At 44.0% G+C, this 21447-nt stretch overlaps 1 protein-coding gene across 1 annotated transcript in view; it reads left to right on the top strand.

Moving 5' to 3' along the window:
- The window catches only part of LOC310965473 (dihydropyridine-sensitive L-type skeletal muscle calcium channel subunit alpha-1-like), a 293992-nt gene that overhangs the window by 252316 nt on the left and 20229 nt on the right, over nucleotides 1-21447 (top strand). Inside the window, exons 39-40 of the mRNA XM_083939088.1 lie at nucleotides 11230-11360; nucleotides 19269-19394. Coding sequence (XP_083795214.1) covers nucleotides 11230-11360; nucleotides 19269-19394 — 257 coding nt within the window. The remainder of the gene's footprint in view (nucleotides 1-11229; nucleotides 11361-19268; nucleotides 19395-21447) is intronic.

A 21447-nucleotide genomic window follows, 5' to 3' on the forward strand; every position in this document is an offset into this window, starting at 1 on the left:
CCCCTGCTAAAGCTGCTGCCCCCGCGACCCGACCCTGGATAAGCGGATGAAGATGAGATGAGATGAGACCTACTAAAAATCTCTCTTAATTCAATTTTTTTCAGTTGCACAAGGGTGTTTTTTCTGTTTCAGATCTTATGTCTCAGTTTTTCTGACATTTAATGCAGTAGATGAATAAAACCTCAGGATAAGGCACATTTATGCTCAGATGCCTCATTGTATTGGTAAATCAAAATCCACTTTGCTTTATTTCACACCTTATACATCTTAATCAAATTAAAAAAAACTTTGTTTAAAGAGCACATTTTAAATGACCAACGGTCGACCAAAGTGCTGTACAGTTCAGCAAGACAATACAATACAACACAACTAGGATTAAAAATACACATGAAATACAGTAGCAGCGGTGCCAGTCCATTTAGACTGGCATTTCATGGTTATCAAGCCCTCTTCAAACCCAATCCAGGGCACCGACAGAGAACATCCTCAGAATGACTCCAGGGCCTACTAGATATGCTGTGTCACACGCACAAGACATCAAGTCAGCGTTTCAACTGTTCTTTCCGCGACCTATTCAGAATATCCCATTTGTGATGACCAACATGGAAGGGAGAAGAGGACATAACACAGCTTGATGCCTACATGGGAGTGTTGCTTCTTGCAGGGGTATACAGATCCTGTAATGAAGCTACGGCCAGCTTATGGGATAGTGAGTCAGGACGCCCTATTTTTCGTGCCACAATGACGCTTCAAGCCTTTCATGTATTATCAAGAGTGCTACGTTTTGACAACAGGGAGACAAGAGTTGCTCGTTGTGAGAATGACAAGCTTGCTCCCATCAGGGAGGTTTGGGACAAATGGGTGGAACATTTACCCTTTGTGTACAATCCTGGACCAGAGGTGACAGTGGATGAACGGCTAGTCCCTTTCAGAGGCCGCTGTCCCTTCAGGCAGTACATGCCAAACAAGCCTGGAAAATATGGTATCAAAATATGGGCAGCATGTGATGCAAAAACGGCCTATGCATGGAATATGCAAATATATACCGGAAAACCTGCCAGCGGAGTGCCAGAGAAGAACCAAGGCAAGCGGGTTGTCCTGGACATGACCAAGGGTCTTCTGGGGCACATCATAACCTGTGATAATTTTTTTTACTTCCTATGACCTCGCGCAAGAGCTTCTAAAGAGGAAGTTGACGATGGTGGGAAAAGTCAGGAAGAACAAACCTGAGCTTCCCCTTTCTCTTCTAGGAACAAAAGACAGGGCTCCTCTCTCATCAAAGTTCGCATTCACAGAAAGGACCACAATTGCCTCCTACTGTCCCAAAAAAAACAAAAATGTACTAGTGATGTCCACTCTCCACAGGGAGGCTGGTGTGAGCAGTAGGGAGGATAAGAAGCCAGACATAATTCTGGACTACAATAAGAACAAAGGCGGCATTTACAACCTGGACAAGGTCACAGGCACGTATACATGCAAGTGGGGGACAAAAAGGTGGCCAATGGTTGTGTTTTACAACATACTGGATGTGTCTGCATGCAACGCATTTGGGGTGTGGGCTGAAATAGATCCAGGATGGAATGGAGAAAAAACCTTCAAGAGGAGGCTTTTGGAGGAGTTGGGCAAGTCTCTAGTGTCTCCCTTCAAAAGATCAAAAGACGAGAGCGGCTGCCCCGAACCGAAGCGTCTGTTCGTTTGGTGAGAGAGCTTCAGCCAACACCCACACCATCATCCTCTGATAAGAACCAGGGAGGAGATTCCAGGAGGAAGAGAAAGAGGTGCCAGTCCTGCCCCGCCAACAAGGACAGGAAATCCAACACCAACGCCACACATGCAAGGAATTAATTTGCAAGGAGCACAAGGTAACCATCAAATACTGTGATTCATGCATTTGAACACACACACACACACAGACACGGACACACTAACACACACAGTTCAAATTATGGTTAACCGACAACACATTGGCCCTCATTTATCAAACGAACGTACGACAGAAAAACTACGTGAGCTACGATCAAATCTCACGTCAGGTCTGAGATCGTGTACGTAAATTTCAGCCTGTGCATTTGCGGTGCAGCACAGCAAAAATCTGGCTGAAAATAATTAACAAACCTCAGCTGTCATTAAGCATAAGCAGTCACATATTAAGAACAGATCAAAACGGATTCTTAAAACGAATACAAAAAATAAAATTGTGGTTGGAGCAATTGATTCAAGATTCAAGATTCAAGAAGCTTTATTTATCCCGAGGGAAATTATTGTGCAACAGTTTCAATACAAAGGTGGGGAAGGATCAGAGTGACAATAAGCATAAAAACATAAATCAAATAAAATAAGCTAACATAAAATAAATCAAACAATTAACTAAGCGTGACAGAGTGCAAAAGACAATATGGTTGAGCGTAGGTATATACAATATACAACAATACGCAGCGTGCAGTTTAGCAGCATACTGAAATAAAATAAGTACAAACTGTGATACAAGTGATTGTATGGCACAGTGAAGTGTAGCAGCAGTGAGTTACAATACCACAAGATAAAGTGATGTAGTGGTGATATAAAGTGACAGTGGAGTGTAGCAGCGTTTCTCACCGGAGTAAGTTACAGTCAGTTACAGTAAAGTACAGTGTAGCAGCATTTTACTGAGATAAGTTACAGTAAACCGCTGTAAAGAGAGTAGCAGCAGTAAGTTACAGTACCACTAGATAAAGTGATGTAGTGGTGGTATAAAGTGACAGTGTAAAGTATAGCAGCATTTCTCACTTAAGTAAGTGACAGTACAACTGTGTAAAGTGGTGCAGTGATGATATAAAGTGACAAAGTGACATTTTCAGGATACAGTGTCTCCACTGTTCCTTACCTGACCGGGGGAGATGAATTATAAAGTTTGATGGCCACCGGAAGAAAAGACTCCCTCCGGCGTTCAGTATTACATCGGGGGAGAATGAGTCTGTGGCTGAAGGTGCTTCTGCTGGAGGACAGCAGATGGTGGAGAGGGTGAGAGTTGTTGTCCAGGATGCTGTGCAGTTTAGACAGCATCCTCCTCTCAGACACCGCCACCAAAGAGTCCAGTTTGACCCCCAGTACGGAGCCAGCCTTCCTGATGATCTTACTGATCCTCTTTGCGTCTGCTGCCCTCAGTCTGCTGCCCCAGCACACAACAGCAAAGAAGATGGCACTGGCTACCACCGACTGATAGAACATCCTCAGCATGGTGTTACATACATTGAATGACCGGAGCCTCCTCAGGAAATAGAGACGACTCTGGCCCTTCTTGTAGACAGCGTCAGTGTTCTTGGACCAGTCCAGTTTGTTGTCCAGGTATACTCAAAGGTATTTGTAATCCTGGACAACATCCACAGTCACGCCGTTGATGGAGATGGGTGTGGGGGCAGATTTACTCCTGCGGAAATCCACCACTAGCTCCTTAGTCTTGGTGGCGTTTAGAATCAGGTGATTAGCTACACACCAGTTGACGAAGGAGTCCACAACACCGCTGTATTCCTCCTCCTTCCCCTCACTGACACAGCCAACAATTGCAGAATCGTCAGCAAACTTCTGCAGGTGGCAGGACTCAGAGAGGAGCTGAAAGTCTGAGGTGTACAGGGTGAACAGAAATGGGGAAAGAACAGTTCCCTGTGGAGCTCCAGTACTGCTGACCACAGTGTCAGACACTCCGTCCTGCAGTCTGACATACTGTGGTCGACCCGTCAAGTAATCCGTAATCCAGGAACCCAGGGGAGGGTCCACCTGCATCGCCGTCAGCTTACGTCCCAGCAGAGCAGGCCGGATGGTATTGAACGCACTGGAGAAGTCCATGAACAAGTTTCTCACTGTGGTTCCCGCTCTGTCAAGATGGGTGCAGGCACGGTTGAGCAGGAAGATGATAGCGTCCTCCACACCTAGTATTGGCTGGTAGGCAAACTGTAGAGGGTCCAGTGATGAGCTGACCAAGGGCCAAAGAAGTGAAAGAACCAGCCTCTCCAGGGACTTCATCAGGTGCGACGTCAGCGCCACCGGTCGGTAGTCTTCGGAGGCGCTGGGACGCACCTTCTTTGGTAATGGTACCAGGCAGGATGTCTTCCACAGAACAGGGACCTTCTCAAGACTCAGGCTGAGGTTGTATATGTACTGCAGTACTCCACACAGCCGGGTTGCACATGCTTTGAGGACCCTCAGGCTGACACCGTCGGGACCTGCTGCCTTGCCTGGGCGGAGTCTGCACAATTCCTTCCTCACCTGCTCTGCGGTGAAGGTCTGTCTGCTCTGTGTGTTGGTGGGGGTTGAGAGAGGTGATGGCGGGTGGGAGGGGACAGGTAGGGCAAAATCAGGAAGGAATTGAGGGGGAGGGGGGGGGGTGTCAGCAGGACTGGAGGTTTGGAGGTGGATGGTTGTGGAGGAGCCGCGGGGGGTGGGGGGGGGGGGTCCAGAGCCCTTTCATCAAATCTGTTGAAGAACAGATTCAGCTCATTGGCACGTTCAGTACCACCTCCTACTGTCTGGTTTGTAGCCAGTGATGCTCCTCATGCCGCTCCACACGTCCTTTAAATTGTTCTGCTGGAGTTTGTGCTCCAGCTTCCTCCTGAATGTGTCTTTGCCCCGTTGAATCCTCTCCTTCACCTCCTTCTGGACCTGCCTCATCTGCTCTCTGTCCCCTTCTCTGAAGGCCCTCTTCTTCTCATTCAGCAGGACCTTGATGTCTCTGGTGACCCACGGCTTGTTATTTGGGAAACAGCGTACAGTCACTGTAGGAACAACGCTGTCCACACAGAAATTGATATACTCTGTTATGCAGTCCGTGAGATCATCAAGGTCCTCTCCATGTGAATTACAGAGCCAATCCCAGTCAGTAAGTTCAAGGCAGCCCTGTAAAGCTTCATCGGTGTCCTGTGACCATCTCCTCACAGTCCTGGTGGTCACAGGAAGCCGCTGGACTTGGGGCTTATACAGGGGCTGCAGGTGGATGAGGTTGTGGTCTGATCTTCCAAGAGGAGGAAGGGCAGTGGAGCTGTAAGCCTCCTTAACAGTAGCATACAGCAGGACCAGTGTCTTGTTTTCCCTGGTGGGACAGTCTACAAACTGCTTGAAAGTGGGCAGTGTTTCAGCCAGAGTGATGTGGTTGAAGTCCCCAGATATTGCAATGAATGCGTCTGGGTGCCGTGTCTGAAGTCCCGCGACGACGGTGTGGATGACGTCACTCGCGCGCGTAGCGTTTTCAGTCGGAGGAATGTAAACAACCAGAACGATGTTAATAAGAATAGCAAGTCCCCCACCTTTCCTCTTGCCACTCTCACGGTGACTCATGTCCGCCTGAACGGTCTGAAAGCCGTCCACAGTTACGTTAGAGTCTGGGATGTCCTCGTGGAGCCACGTCTCCGTGAAACACAGCACACTGCTCACAGGATACATCCACTGAGTCTTCACCAGGCCCGCCAGCTCGTCCATCTTATTAGCCAGCGACCTCACGTTCCCCATGGTGATGGAAGGGAGAGATGGTTTGTATCTCCTCTTCTTTTCCCGTTGTTTACGTCCAGCCTTACATCCCCTGTACTTTCTCCTCAGTTCCGTGGGGATTTCAGGCCTCTCCCGCATAAGCGCCGTTGGTGCTAGTGACAACAGCTGTGTAAACAACGGAGCCGCCGCATTGTTGCGTCCAGACGGAGACGCGGTCGGCAAAAATAGTCGCAAGAATGAGACAAATGGACATAAAACACGTAAGAAAGTTAACGAACATAGTTGGCTAAGGTTAGCACGACGACTTACAGGAAAAAGCACTAATAAAAAGACAGTTAAAAATTAGATAAAATAGCAAAAAGTGCGGAAAGGAGAGAGAGCAACTGTTGCTGGCTGCCGCTTTACACAGCGCCGGAACCGGAAGTTGTACTCATGTGCGTCTGAAGGCACCATCCATGAATGATTACGCATTCATCAATCGCAAAAACTACCGCTCGATAAATATACAGGTGATTTGTGATGCCAAGCTGTCGCTTTTAAACCAGGTGGCCAGGGGACACACGATTCTTTTATATTTCAAAACAGCTCGGCTCCAGCCCCCCGCGACCCCGACAGGGACAAGCGGTTGAAGATGAAAGAATCAATTAATGTGTTGGCGCGCGGCTGCAGAAAAGGCGCGGCTGCAGAGCCAAAGTCATCTCCTCTGTAAGTGGCTACCCTCGATAAATTGCATTTAATCAAACAAGGTATCAGATGGTGACAAAGGTTATCCTCTAACGGAATACCAAATACCCCCTCTGGCAAACCCCGCTACACAGCAGGAGCGCAGGTTCAACAGTGCGCACACACACACACGGGTCACAGTGGAGCGCTGTTTCGGGTTGACTGCCTCCGTTATTCTTTTTCATACAACGTTTTTATGGGCCCCTTTTATTCCACTCTTAAGACTGCCAAAAAGCACATCTTTATTTTGCTCCATCTCAGATGTCAGGATGCCGATCTCTGTGTCGGAAGAGTGTCTTTTCTTCCCAGTGTTTCTTCTCTCAATGTTTGACCTCAGTGGGCGAGGCCTCCGAACCAGGAATATTTAAGGGCGTAACATGTTAATGACGATCGAATTCAGCCGCAGCATTTATCAAGGCCCGCTCATTCATACGCTGAGATTGGTCAGATACAAATGTTTCATGAATCACACTTGTTTCCTGTCCTAAGACCAATTCTGCGCTCAGATCTGCGCCCGTTTTCACGCAAGATTGTTTCCAGTGTTTAGATTATGGTTAATTCAGAACGACATACCTGCGCTAACACCATATTATTGTCAATGTTCAGTTCATGGTTAAATTGTTTGGTTAATTGGTATGGTTAAATAAAAGTTGGTTTTATGGGAAAAAAATTGACTTGTTGTCTTTATCCTACCATTTATCTATGTGGGTCCGTTTTGACCAGAAACGGCAAAGATGTCCTATAGTTAATCATTTTAAATTAAAAAAAATTATAATAATAATTTTTTTGGTAGGTGTACTCTAATATTAATTTATAACAAATGTTCAGTTTATTATTACTCATTCTATAAGAAAAACAAATATATTTAGTGAATTTAAACAGTTTTTGCAATCAAAAACGAGTAGTATATTTATAAAACTGTGTCTGTGGAACCAACTAAAATCAATTCACAAGCTGGTTCCATTTATATGAATACATACTAAGCCAGCAATTAGCTGAAAAGCATTTTAAAATCATGGGTCCAAATGGACCTGCTAACACCACAGGTGTAAACAGCTTTCAAACACAATACAAGGGTTAAAAACAAATAATAAAAGTTTAAAATCAATCCCGAAGCAGACAGGGATACAGTGTAGCAAGGCCAAGACTGGTTTCATGTGGTTGCGCTTTCTTTTACCAGTCAGGAGACGAGTGGCTGCGTTTTGGACGAGCTGCAGGTGACAAAGCAACGGCTGGTCGACACCTATCAAGAAATGGCTGCAATGTGTCCTTACTATTGGACTTTACAGGGATATAGATTTTGTTATTAGCAAAACAGTGGAAAGAAATGTTGTGTTTCGCTAAGATGGATCCCAGGGGCAGCAAAAGTACAGTAAAAACAGGATAGGGCCCAAAATAGATCCTTGAAGGACTACACAGGTGAGAGGGACAGCGGCGTTGAATTCACTGGACAGGTCTAGGAGCACATGGACAGCAGAGTTACCTGCATCAACAGTTAAAATTAGATCATTAAATACTCTTTCGGTACCGTTTCGGTACTGTGGCACAGTTTAAAGCCAGACTGGAATTTTTCGTTGATGCCAACGAGAGTTAAAAATGACTGTAGCTGAACATAGACTACCTTCTGCAAAACCTTAGACAGAAACGGTAGCTTGGAGATTGGTATGAAATTAGAAAGAACAGAAGGGTCTAGATTTTTCTTTAGAGGCTGTACTACAGCATGTTTAAAGTAAGCTGGGACACATCTGGAGCCTGAACTGAGTGTTTATAGGAACAACAACACTTTAACCAACAGTATCAAAAACCTATTTGAGAAAGCGAGAGGGAATGCTGTCAGAAGGGCAGTTTGTATGCCGCAGACCCTTCACTATATCTGAAAGTGATGACAGCGATACAGGCTCAAACTGGTCGAAAACAGCAGGGCACAACGGATTCTTCAAAAAGGGAAGCTGATGGCAGAATGGAGGAACCTCACAGGGATGTACAAGAGAGTTAATTTTAAAGAGAACTTGAGGCTTGTGACTGTTTGTGAGGACAAGATTGGATAGATACTTTGTTTTAGCCTCTTTAACAGCTGATTGATAGTCAGATAAAGAGACCTTTAAGGCCTCTAAGGAGACATGGAGTTTGTCCTTCTTCCACTTTCTCTCAGCACGCATGAGTGTCTGAGAGAGCAGGTGGAGTCATTCAACCAAGGCTCAGAAAGTGCTTTAGTGCGTCTGGATCTAAGATATTTCTACATATGGAGTTAAAACTGCTAAAACACTCCTCAGCACTGAGAGCACAGTTTCCATCTGAGATCGTACATTCAATAAAAATAACTGAGAACTGTGATGAAATGTAAGTGAGCGGCGTACAGGAGCACACACCTTAGGCCTCGAACAAGGTATTAAAACATTAAATGAAACAGGCAAATGGTCCGAAATACACGATGCACAACTACGACACTTCACATCCAGCTGAGAGCTACATCCAAACGGCAACTGGGTATATCTCAGGTCAAACGGCCTCCGGAGCGACTCACATGGAAATAAGGGGTGTTTTTGGCAAGAGGCCCGCCTCAGTCAGGGTAGTCGACCATGGTGAGATTTAAGAAACCCTTGACCAAAGGGTTTGATTTACAGCACACATGTACATTAAAATGACCAGAAATTAAGAGATGGTCATATTTCACCATAACCTCCGACAACAGGTCAGCAAAGTCATGTATGAAGTCAAAGCTGGAGTAAGTGGATCTGTTTACACTGAAAGCTGAATTTGTAAACGGAGGCCAAACCTCCACCTTTACCAGAGGTACGAGGGGAGCTGAAGAAAGTACATGAAGCCAGGGGCCGTATTTATCAAGCGTCTTAGAGTTTCATTTTACACTTAAGTCCTGAGAATTTGCGAAATTTAGTCCTGCTCTCAAACTTAAGAATAAAAGCTATCTATCAACTTTCTTAAGTCTAAGAATTACTCCTACTCTCCAAGATATTTAAGAGACCTCCAGAGGTGTCGTAAGTGGTTAGGAGTTGCCAGCAGGAGATGGCACTAAGGCGAGAGAGACGTGTGCAAACATTCAGGGAGCGGAAGGATGTCCTGGCTTTGTTTGATGACGAGCAGCTGATCAACCAGTATCCTTTAGACAGAGCGGGTATTATTTTTGTCACAGATTTAATAAAGGGGCGTCATCTCATCAGCAACATCCCACAGCAGAGCTTTCACAGCAGAACTAAAGGTCATCACAATGCTTTGATATCTCGCCACTGGGAAAATGCAACAGTGTAACGCTGATGATTTGGGGCCATCACAACCATCATTATGGCAAGTGCAATACTGCACAACATTTGTATGGAGCGCAATGTCCCACTCCCTGCAGCAGACGATGATGACGATGAGGGAGGAGACGGAGACGCGAGCGTCCCTGGCAACATCCATCCATGTGATGGGGCAGCCTTCAGACAACACTTCGGCAACCTCCACTTTGGACAAGAACAATAAATCATCGATACAGTGGCTTTTTACCATTTCATTTTATTAGTGACTCGGTATCTTTTCTTTTTTTTAAAGCCAAGCTGTAGTACTCCTCTTGGAGCCGCAGCACTTTAATTCGCAGCTTAATTTTTTGTCTCCGCAGTGCCTTCAGATCATCCGTCTCCTCTGCTGAGTCGCAATCACTCACCTCGGCCTGAAAAACGAAAGAGACAGCATGCTCAAGATGTGATAAACTTAAGTTGATTTCTTCTTTTTCTTTTTCACCCAACACTTGATTGTTGCCTGTTGCCTCACACGAAGTGCTTGGGCCTGGCTGCACCGCGTCAAAGGCAGAGGGAGAGTGCGCGTCGGAGATGCTCAGGGACACAGGAGACTCTAATGCATCTCGATCCAAACTGATACATAAAGAATATGGCTGAAATATCAGAAATGGTCTACATACCAGAAGCACTACATACCAGTGCGCATGGAGCAGGCCTTGAAAGCTGCAATTTCACTTCTGCTTTTTGAGAGAACGTTATACCGATTCTTCTAACAGTCAGCTGGTGACCGATGTCTGAAGGTTTGAGAGGCGTTCAGTTGATTTGATATGTCTTCCCATGCCTGTTTTTTGTCATGGCTGGTACGCGTCAGGCTGAACTTGCCTGATGATGAGCTTCCTTTCCACGACTAGCTCTACTAACGACAGTGTCTCCTCCTCTCGCCAGTTTGGTTTTCTTTTCGATTCCATGTTGATTTCTGCATGTGGCTGAAATGGGCTATTATATATAGAGCCACCCACACCAGTTTCAAATTAGTTGCCTAATTAATGAATTGGAAAGAAAAGGAAACATTTATTTTTGATTTATTGCCAATATTGTTTGTTTGTTTTGTATTATTTTGTAGATTATTGTCAAAATATACACTCCCATTGTCCACTTAGATATTCCTAAGATATTTCTTTATTCTTAGACAAGGGATTCCCTTCCGTGATTGGTCATTTCTATGGACACAGGAATGACGTCACCTAAAATTCCGTTTACGGCACATAGTAATGTCGTAATTCAGCTCTGAGAGTGACACTTAAGATTCAGTCCTACACTTCGCTGAACGTGTGAGTAAGACACTTGATAATTAACTTTTAAGTGCAGCTTTCAGCGAAGAATTTTTTTTATTCAATAGTCAACTCTTAGCAGAGTTCTTAGGAGTAATTCTAAGAAGCTTGATAAATACAGCCCCAGCTCTCCATCACAAACTTAAAATCCAGTTCACGAGAGGTGAAGAAGTAGTAGAAGCAGAGCCATGCTAAGCTTGACCTCCACGCTAGTTGATGGTGCAACACGTTTCAATGGGCGAAGGCATGCCTGGCTTACACCGCCTTTGCGGGCTTGTGACTGCAGCAAATAATATACAGAGCAAGCGAAACAGGCGTGGCAGACGGATAGCCGACACAGTCTCCATTTTGCAGTCACATGATTGTGTAATAATGTGGAGTCTGAGGTGTTTTAAAATGGCCACTGTACAGGGGATCAACCCTTTGTAAAATTTAATAGCATGGTTTTTCCACAATTTACATATTTTTCTGTGTTTTAACAGATGATGAAGTGACAGTGGGAAAGTTCTATGCTACCTTCCTAATCCAGGATTATTTCAGGAAATTGAAGAAGAGACAGGAAGAGTACTATGGTTACCGGCCCATCAATAAAAGTGTGACCAATGAGATTCAGGTAAGTAGTTAAAGCAGTGACATTTAAGCCTTTGACTGTTCAATGTAAACTAGTGCAGGTGAAGATGAGATGCTCACAGGGCCTATAATATGTCTAATTACAGTAATGGATATGAATAATAATAATTATGACAATGGATGTACTAGAATTATATAAATAGTAGCAAGACTACTTTACAACACTTAATCCTTTGTTAATGTTTCACCATATGGAAGGTGATAGCAAAACAGAGAAAGCTTGTTACATTCCATGGGTAATTTGTATTGTTTAACCTAATTTTTACCTAGCAAGGCCCAAATTGTCATGGAAGGGCTGAATGGAGGGTCATTTCGATAAAATGAATGACTAAGCAAATGTAATAGCTAATAGGGAAAGGAGAAGCAGAATGGAAATAGAAATACAAAGGGCAAAAGAAAATTGACCGCCTTATTTAAATCTGTATACTTAATTCAATTTTGAATCCAGTTATTTATTTAACTTTTTAGCAAACATTTTTAAATCATTATTTAGGTATTGTTTTCCAGAAGCACCTTGGTGCCGCCCTAAAGTCCTTCTCCATGACTTCTCCGAATTTCTTCCATACCCGCTGCTTTATTTCTGACACGGCAGAGGCTGCAGCCCTTCTGGACTGTCAGTACCTTGCAACTGCCTCCGGAGTCTTCTGGGATAGCATTTCCCAGAAGGACTCCTCCTTCAGTCGGACAGCTTCCCTGACCACCAGTGTCCACCACGTCGTTCGAGGGTTACCGCCGCCCCTTGAGGCACCTAAGACCTTGAGGCAACAGCTTACCGCCGCAGCTTCAGCAATGGAAGCTTTGAACATTGCCCACTCTGGTTCACTGCCCCCAACCTCCACAGCGATGCCAGAAAAGCTTCGCCGGAGGTGTGAGTTGAAGATCTCTTGGACAGGGGCCTCCTCAGGACTTTCCCAGTTCACTCGCACTACTCGTTTGGACTTACCTGGTCCGTCCAGAATCTTCCCCTATCCTCTAGTCCAACTCAGTTGACAGCTCTGCCCCTCTCTTCAATTGAGTGTCCAAACCATACGGCCTCAGATCAGATGATACGATCACAAAATCAACCATGGACCTTTGGCCTAGGGTGCTCTGGTACCATGTACACTTATGAGCATCCTTATGTTCATACACTGTGTTTGTTAGAAACAATCCATAACTAGCACAGAAGTCTAATAACAGACGACCGCTCGGATTTAGATCAGGGAGGCCGTTCATCCCAATCATGCCTCTCGAGGTGTCTCCATCATTGCCCACATGGGCGTTGAAGTCTCCCAGCAGAACTATGGAGTTCCCTACTGGCCCCACCAGATCTAACTGGTAGTCCTCCACCTCCTGCACAAGCTCCGTCTCTTTCCCCCAAAGAGGGGACATTCCACGTCCCCAGAGCCAGCCTTTGCTGCCCATGCCTGGTCCGTTGAGGCCCCTCGCCTTCACTGCCACCAGTGCAGCAGCACATCCGACCCCAGCGGTTCCTCATGTGAGTGATGAGCCCACAGGATGGAGAGGGGGGAGGTGCCATGTCACTTTTTCGGGATGTGCCCGGCCAGGCTCCTTGGCAAACCCAGCCACCAGGCACTCGCTGGCAAGCCCTCCGTCTAGGCCTGGCTCCAGACGGGGGCCCTGGGCTTTCTCCGGGCAGGGTCTCTCTTCCTCGTTCGTCCATAGAGTCTTTGACAACCATTCTTAGTCCAGCCTCTCACCTGAGACTACTCTGCCATTGTAGACCCTTTCAGGAGCACCAGGCTCCAGATAACACAGCCCTCAGGTTGACAGGGACACACAAACATCTCCACCACGTGAAGGTGATGGTTCCAGGAGAGGGGTTGGGGGATGGCCTCTGTCAGGGGTGTGCTTTGTCCCCAATCCTGTTGGTGATTTTCATGGACAGGATATCGAGGCATAGTCATGGTGGAGAGGGGTTGCAGGTATGTGGCCTGAGGATCTCGACTCTGCTTTTTGCAGATGATGTGGTCCTGATGGCATTGTTGGTCAGTGACCTTCAGCACTCACTGGATCGATTCGCAGCTGAGTGTGAAACGGCTGGGGTGAGGATCAGCACCTCTAAATCTGAGGCCATGGCTCCCAGCAGGAAACGGGTGGATTGCTTACTCCGGGTAAGGAAAGAGTCCTTACCCTAAGTGAAGGAGTTCTATACCTTGGAATCTTGTTCACGAGTGAGGGGACGATGGAGCGTGTTTTTGGCCGAAAAGAATCGGAGCAGCGGGGGCGGTATTGCAGACGCTCTACTTCACCGTTGTGACAAAAAGAGAGCTGAGCCGGAAGGCAACGCTCTCGATCTACAGGTCAATCTTCGTACCTACCCTCACCTATGGTCATGAAAGCTGGGTCATTCAAGATTCAAGATGTTTATTGTAATAAGTTCAGTTAAGACAGACGTCACACTGCACAATTAAATTCTTTGCACATCTTCCTGGTCACAAAGAAAGTAAAAATGAAATAAAAATATATATTTAACTAAACAGTGTCAGAAATAGAATTTTAAAAAGGCTACAATAAAATTTAAGTTAAAAAAAATGTACAGACTAAAAATATACGCACAGACGAAAAATAAAGCTAAATTAAAGTTAAAGTGAAAAGATGGATTCTTAGAACAGATCCAAGGACAATATTGCACGATTAAAATGAGAAAAAAATTGAATCTTAGAACAGATCCAAACAGTATTGCACGATTGATTCTAGGAAGAAATGACAATAAGTATTGAGAGTAGCAGCAGTGTTTGTATGTTAATCAGTTCTGTGTGTGTGTGTGTGTGTGTGTGTGTGTGTCCCGAGGAATTTGAAGGTTTTCACCCTGTCCACTTCTGTCTCACCTATGCACACTGGTATGTGCTGCACTGTCTTCCTTCTCGGGTCAATGACCATCTCCTTGGTCTTTTCTGCATTCAAGGAGAGATTATTGTCTTGACACGTGACTGAAAGAACGAGGTTGTGGGTACAAGCGACCGAAATGTTTTTTCTCAGGAGGGTGGCTGGAGTCTCCCTTAGCGATAGGGTGAGAAGTTCAGCCATCCGTGAGGAGCAGCTGCCCCTATGTGTTGAAAGGAGCCAGTTGAGGTGGTTCGGGCATCTAGTAAGGATGCTCCCTGGGCGCCTTCCTAGGGAGGTGTCCTAGGCACGTCCAGCTGGGAGGAGGCCGCAGAGAAGACCAAGGACCAGGTGGAGAGATTATATCTCCACACTGGCCTGGGAACGCCTCGGAATCCCAAAGTTAGAGCTGGTTAATGTGGCCTGGGAAAGGGAAGTTTAGGGTCCCCTGCTATAGCTGCTGCCCCCGAGACCCGACCCCGGATAAGCAGTGGAAGATGACTGATGAGTGAGGGATTAATTATGTATGAATTTATTTTAAAATTCCATACTTACTACTTTTATGTTGTTTTTGTAAAACCTTTTTTTAGTGATAACTATGTATTAATGGATTCACATTTCATTTGTGAATTATTTTCTCTTTATTTCCTATTAAAATATTGAATATTGAATTACTTAGTAATTAAGTCTATTTATAAAGATTATTTAGAGATTAATACATCAATCTGTCAACATAATTATTAAGGTGTATTTTGTTTGTATGAGTAACTATTAATTAAATGCTTTATTACTATTTCAATGACAGTTTAAGACTTTACTTGCCTTTTTATAAAATTTAAAATGTAAATTAACTTATCAAACACAATTACACAATTAACTCAGGTATTTGTCATGTTTCACAAAGCAGAACTCTGATTTAATGAACTCTCATTATACAAATTGCGTCAACGTGCTGACTTGCGGTGTTTCGGGATGTCAGTAATGTTACACAACTTACTTATTCTGCCCACCCTAGGTGTGGATGGCATACTAACATAAATGTTATATAAAGCTGAAGCTGTTCATTGTCACTTGGGTAAAGTTCTAAAACTCAAATTACACTCACTAACTCACTCATCAACCGCTTATCTGGGATCAGGTTGCGGGGGCAGCAGTCTAGGAAATAAATGTTAAAATATACATACTCAACATGATGTAACAGAATTGAAATGGAAAAATACAAAAAAACGAAACTGCTGGACTTCCGGTTTGGCTGAGATTGAGTAGACATGTGTCAAGTCCAAGTCCCCACCACAGTGACTTCCTGGTTGATCCAATAAGGAAGTGCAAAAAACTGCAGTTTTCCAAGTGGCCAGTAGGAGTAGTTTGCACAATAGAGCAGTTTCTCATTGACCCCCATGTTAAAAAGGCTGATTTTCACAGCATAATTAAACCTATTTAGGGCTTCTTTACAAAAAAACATTCTAGTCTGTATGTGTAAGTCATATCTCCATGACAACACTTATGAGGGTGAATATTTTTGTAACAGGCTAGTTTTTATTTTATTGGAGGTTAAAGTTTATGAATAATTAGGGGTGCGGTCTCTTGAGTGACAGTTAGCCTCCTGTCCTCACTTCTCCTCGGAGGCTAGTTGTCAGGATTAGCATGCAAACTCCGTCATCTGGACCAGGACTGCCGTCATTCATGTGGTGGTGTTTCCATAAGATGGTTTGCTCTTTGATCAATTGTACAAACAGATGGTTTAGGAATACACAGTGTTAACATTAGCTTTGTTATGCTAACTAAATAGCCACGTTTACACCATGACTTGCAGTACAGCCTGCTATCTATGACACATACACTAGATGCCAATCTGGAGCAGCTGGAGGATTCGGGCCATGAAGGTCGGTGGTTTACAGTCTATGGGCATGGTACTGTGTTGAATATCAGTTTAAATCATAGATCATTAATGCTGGCTGCCTGCACTCTACTCGCCGAGCCGGTGATTTTTTTTTTTCTTTCCAAATTTTATTTCATATCCGATGTAATCTCCACTAGAGACACAGTTATTGTGAACATGTCTGACACTGGTTGTTGGGAGGGATGATAGGATTCATGTTGGGGTTTTTTTCTTTTTTTGTTTATGTTTTTTTTTCACTTTAAAGAAGACACACTGTACAACTTATATCCTTTTTCTGGTGTACAAAAACTAGAGAGAAAAAAATATGTTGCTACCAGCAAAAGATAGTCTGCACAAATTATATACAGTTAGCAAGTAGTAGCTAGCATTACTTGTAAATGCTTATCCCAGTTGGGGTCGAGGGCTGGAGCCGATCATAGCTGATATCACATAGCTGACGGTTCAGTTAAATTCAGAATCATCAGTTAAAGCTGAAGTCAGTAACTCTCTAAGAAAAATATATTGTTTTTCATATTCATGTTCGCATTTTTAGTACGGATGCGCGAAAGTTGCATGCTGCCTGTTACTACTCCGGTCTTTGAGTTTGCTTTTTTAACTTCTTAAATTCTATTCTCCGTTTGTTTGTTTCTTCACCCTAACTTCTTTGAAGTTCTTGCCTCTACAATGAGATTACTTTCACTAGTTTTCATGTTTCTTTTCGTGCTGTTTTCATCAATGCTGCTTCCACCGGGACACGCTGTCTTTGTTTACTCCGGAGAACAGCTGATCGCGCTAATGCCGGCTAGCATCGCAGCCAGACCGGCTGAGATTCCACCCGAACTCTGGAGTAAAACACACCAGGGACACAGAGGAGGGAAGCAACATCGGGGCAGTAGTGGAGGGTCTAGAGGGGATGGGCTTATGGAGAGGCGAACATTTAAGCCATGTCTCCCCTCTGTTGTTATCTCTATCTCTGTCTTCGTCAAAATGGATGATAGCGCTAACGAGGAGCCACCCGGAGTACCGTGAGTGCAGTCTGATGTGTTTTACGGAGATGTAGCTGCACAGGGACATTATTGACCAGAACGGCTCCGTGGATGGCTTCCACACCATTCGGGCTAACTACGATTGCGCTTAGAGAGGTAAGCGGAAAAGATGGGGGCTTGCCTTTCTAGTGCTGAGCAGATGGTGTAATCCTGTTCATATCACTATTAACGCACAGCTCTGTAGCCCGGATGTTGAACTGCTAGCTGTTGGACTCCATCCATACCATCTGCTAGAGAGATCCCGCAAGTCATCACTGTTGTTCCCTGTGCTGTGGAAGACGTCCTGCCTCGTGCCTGTGTCAAATACACCGCGTCCCAGTGGCCCTCAGGACTACAGACCGGTGGCCCTGACGTCCCACATCATGAAGACCATGGAGAGACTTGTCCTGGAGCACCTACCTGCTGAACAAAGTCTACAGTCATCTGCACAAGCCTGCGAGCACTGTGATTGTCATGTTCTTTGACTTCTGCTGTGCATTCAACACCATCATTCCAGCTCTACTGGGTGAGAAGATGTCTGCATGCAGGTGGCGGCCCCCATTGTGTCCTGGATTGTGGATTACCTAATGGGCACCTGTGTGTCCAACAGGGTGGTCAGCAACACTGGGTCCCACAGGGGACTGTCCTCTTTCCCTTTCTCTTCACCCTCTTCACCTCCGACTTCAACTATTGTCCTGCCACATTCAGAAGTTTTTTGATGACTCAGCAATAGTTGGCTGCATTGGAAAGGGGGGACGAATGTGAATACAGGACTGTTGAGGGCAACTTTGTCACTTGGAGTGAGCTGAATCATCTGCAGCTCAACGTGACATGAACAAAAGAGATGTAGTGGATCTGAGGAGGGTAAAAACACCTGTGACCCTTGTCTCCATCCAGGGGGTCACTGTGGACATTGTAGAGGAGAATAAGTACCTGGGGGTGTACTTAAATAATAAATTGAACTGGACTAGAAACACCAAGGCTCTCTACAAAAAGGGCCAAAGTCGACTCTTCTTCCTGAGGAGGCTGAGGTCCTTTAACATCTGCCGGACGATGCTGAGGATTTTTTATGAGTCTGTTGTGGCCAGTGAGATCTTCTTTGCTGTTACATGCTGGGGCAGTGGCCTGAAGGTCGCAGACACCAACAGAAGGAACAAACTGATCAGGAGGGCCGGTGTTGTTGTCGGGGAGGAGCTTGACAACCTGACAACCGTGACAGAGAGGAGGAAGCTATCCAGGCAAACCTTTCCTGCCTGTGGTCATTAAACTATATGCATCCCTTGGAGAGCCTCTCACCTCCTCTCTGTAATTAAGACTCAACCACAGACAATATTTGATCTTGTATATATTTCACTACTGTAAATAATAATTTCTGTAGATATAAATTTATTTGAGTTTTCTCCAATACATTTTTAGTCTGTATGATATTTGTTGTTTGTATATCTGGAGTTTTGTAACAAAAATAATTTTCCCCTGGGATTATTAATGTATTTCTGATTCTGAAGTGTGATTGAACTGTGAATCAAGTGCTTATGAAATATGAATCAACATTCAACATATTTTAGTTTACCATTTAGCTTTAAAATGAATTCTTGCCGACATGCAAACTCCATAGGGAAGGGCCCGATCCTTTTTAGCAATCAATTACTTTTAATTATTAGATAAACATTTTCATAAATTACTGAATATCACAAATATACAAGAAAAACAAAGACAAACATTTACATATGTTTTCCGAGGCCTGCTGAAAATGATTTGTGATTCACCAGGCTGTGTATTTTCTTAAAACAACATCACCTGGCCCCGATGCTAGCCAGGTCCCTATTCTTAGAAAGATAGGTGAGAGCCATCTTTGAATGATAAATAATGGACGACAGAGTCAAAAGTCAATGTCAAATCTACAAGATGTAAAAAATAAATAAAAAAATATATCTATAAAAGTCCTTAACATGTTTTATTAAATCTCTGTTTCCCTGATTAGAAGTACACTATAAGTTGGCATTCCAAGTACAACAAACACTTTATTATACACAAATTATTGTATACACAGATTTTTATATACGTGACTATTCTATTTCCCCTCCGATATTTTATCATTAAAAGGCCTGAATGGGTTTCATTTTTGTTTTCTTCACTAACCATATCTTTCTCTGTCCATCAGGCAGGGTTAAGGAACATTGAGGACGAGGCAGCTCCAGAGCTTCATAGGGCCATCTCTGGAGACCTTGTGACTGAAGAAGAGATGGCCCAAGCTACTGACGGAGTTGCTGTGCAGAGCATCTTCAAGGTAAGAGGGCAATATAGAAAGATGAATGAATAGGTGATGGGAGTGAGGGAAGGTGTGTAAGTTAGTCACATTTTGCAGCTTCAGTCGAGTGAGGAAAGATAATTCCTGTTAATTAAGAACAGTGGTCATCCCTATTTTCACCAGGTCCTATGTTCCCCGGTCACATACTAACATAGGACCCGGGGTGTCATATATAGTTCATGTGATGGAACTAATGTTGTTACAGTAACTGGAACATTGCAAAGCAGAGCACTTATTGACTTGTTGCCTTGGTTACGAGAGACGCTTCTTTTTCCTGTTTGTTTAGATCTTTGTGCTGTCATTAAAGTAAATACAAATGGATCAAGCTGACCCTTGATCATTTTACATGGTGTCAGAAGTAGTTTAACAAATGACCAAGAGATAAATTAAGAAGACAGACGGCAAGAAAGAAATTACTAAGTTTAACTCTCTGGAAAACTTTACATTTGACAAGCCGACGGAGTGGCTTGAGTGGAAGCAACGGTTCGAGTGATACAGAATTACAACACAACTTCACAAGGAGGAGGGACAAGTTCAAGTGAGCTACCTTATTTACACCATGGGCAACGAGGCAGATAACATTTAAAGGTCGATCACATTTGCTCAAGAGGAGGACCGCAATGACTATCATCATTATTTTTTTCCGAGGAGGAATATTATCCACGAACGGGCATGTCGTCCCATGGCTAGGTGAGAAGACAGAATGTTTCATCAGAGGCCTGTATGATCTCTCAGAGCACTGTGAGTTTGGAACAACTTGAGAGGAAAATATCCGTGACCACATCGTCGTCCGGATAACGGATAAAGAGCTCTCCCGTGGACTGCAGCTGATGGCGGACCTGATGCTGATGCACACATACAGACCATCAGACAGTCAGAGGAGGTTGCGACACAAGTGTGTCTGCAAGGAGACACTGCAGGATCAGTACAGGAGGTGCAGTTTAAACATAAAAGCACAAACTGGAAATCACAGCAGCGACAACAAGGCAGAAAAGGACAGAAAATGGGGGAAATGAGAAGAAATTTGGCAAATGTGGGAAAATTCAGCATTATCCCTTCACAGCCTATGTAGTACGTGGACAAAGAGTCAGCAATCTCCTCAGCCGGGCCCTGTCAGTAAGGATGAACCTGGTGAAGCGAGTAGGTGAGCTAAAATGCATCACCATCCATCTAACCCACAGTGAGCATGGTACTCTAAAAACTGAACCAGTCAAAATCCAGTTAAGAGATGATGTACCATATACTGGTAGTGCTCAAGTCATTCAGAGACTTAAAGCAACCTTTGCAAGGTTTGGGATCCCAGATGAGGTGGTGAGTAAAGATGGTTCTCCAGCGCAGAATTCCAAGAGCTGGACTTCAGGCAGATCGTGTCTAGTCCTCACCATCCTAGGGAAATAGTCCTGCGGAGAGAGCAGTACAGACTGCAAAGAGAATCCTCCGACAAGAATCAGAATTAGAAATACTTTAATATTCCCATTGGGAATTTGTTTTCGTTTCAAACTCCAGCTATACAAACAACATATTTAACCCCAACAATATTATACACATAACATATATTTCTAAAAACAGAAATATAAAACAGTATATATATGTAGGTACTTTAGGATTAATTGGATCAAAAGTGTGACTATCAAATGAAATATTTGAAAAAGGAAATTAATAAAGAAAAATGACTAAAAATTAATAACTTTAATTTATTAAAAACTTCACACAGAGAACCAATTAAATGTAGGGCCTTGACTCACATTCAGATTATGAGATTGAGTATTTTTAATAAACTTATTTTTAATCAAGTCAATTTTAGTTATCACCAATAATTATCAAAGATAATAATAAAAAGTACTCCAGTTAAACCAGAGTTCCTCGGGCACCACCATCATAGACGGAGTGACAACTAATATAAAAGTCTCATTAAATATATTAAACTACTAATTAAGGGTTGAACACCGATAAATGTAATAGTTTAATCAGTTGAAGGATTTAAAAGTTATTTTCTTAGTAGAGGCTGGCTCATACATCTTTGTATAATATT

The sequence above is a fragment of the Echiichthys vipera genome (genome assembly GCF_963691815.1).
Source record: "Echiichthys vipera genome assembly, chromosome: X".
Lineage (NCBI taxonomy): Eukaryota > Metazoa > Chordata > Actinopteri > Perciformes > Trachinidae > Echiichthys > Echiichthys vipera.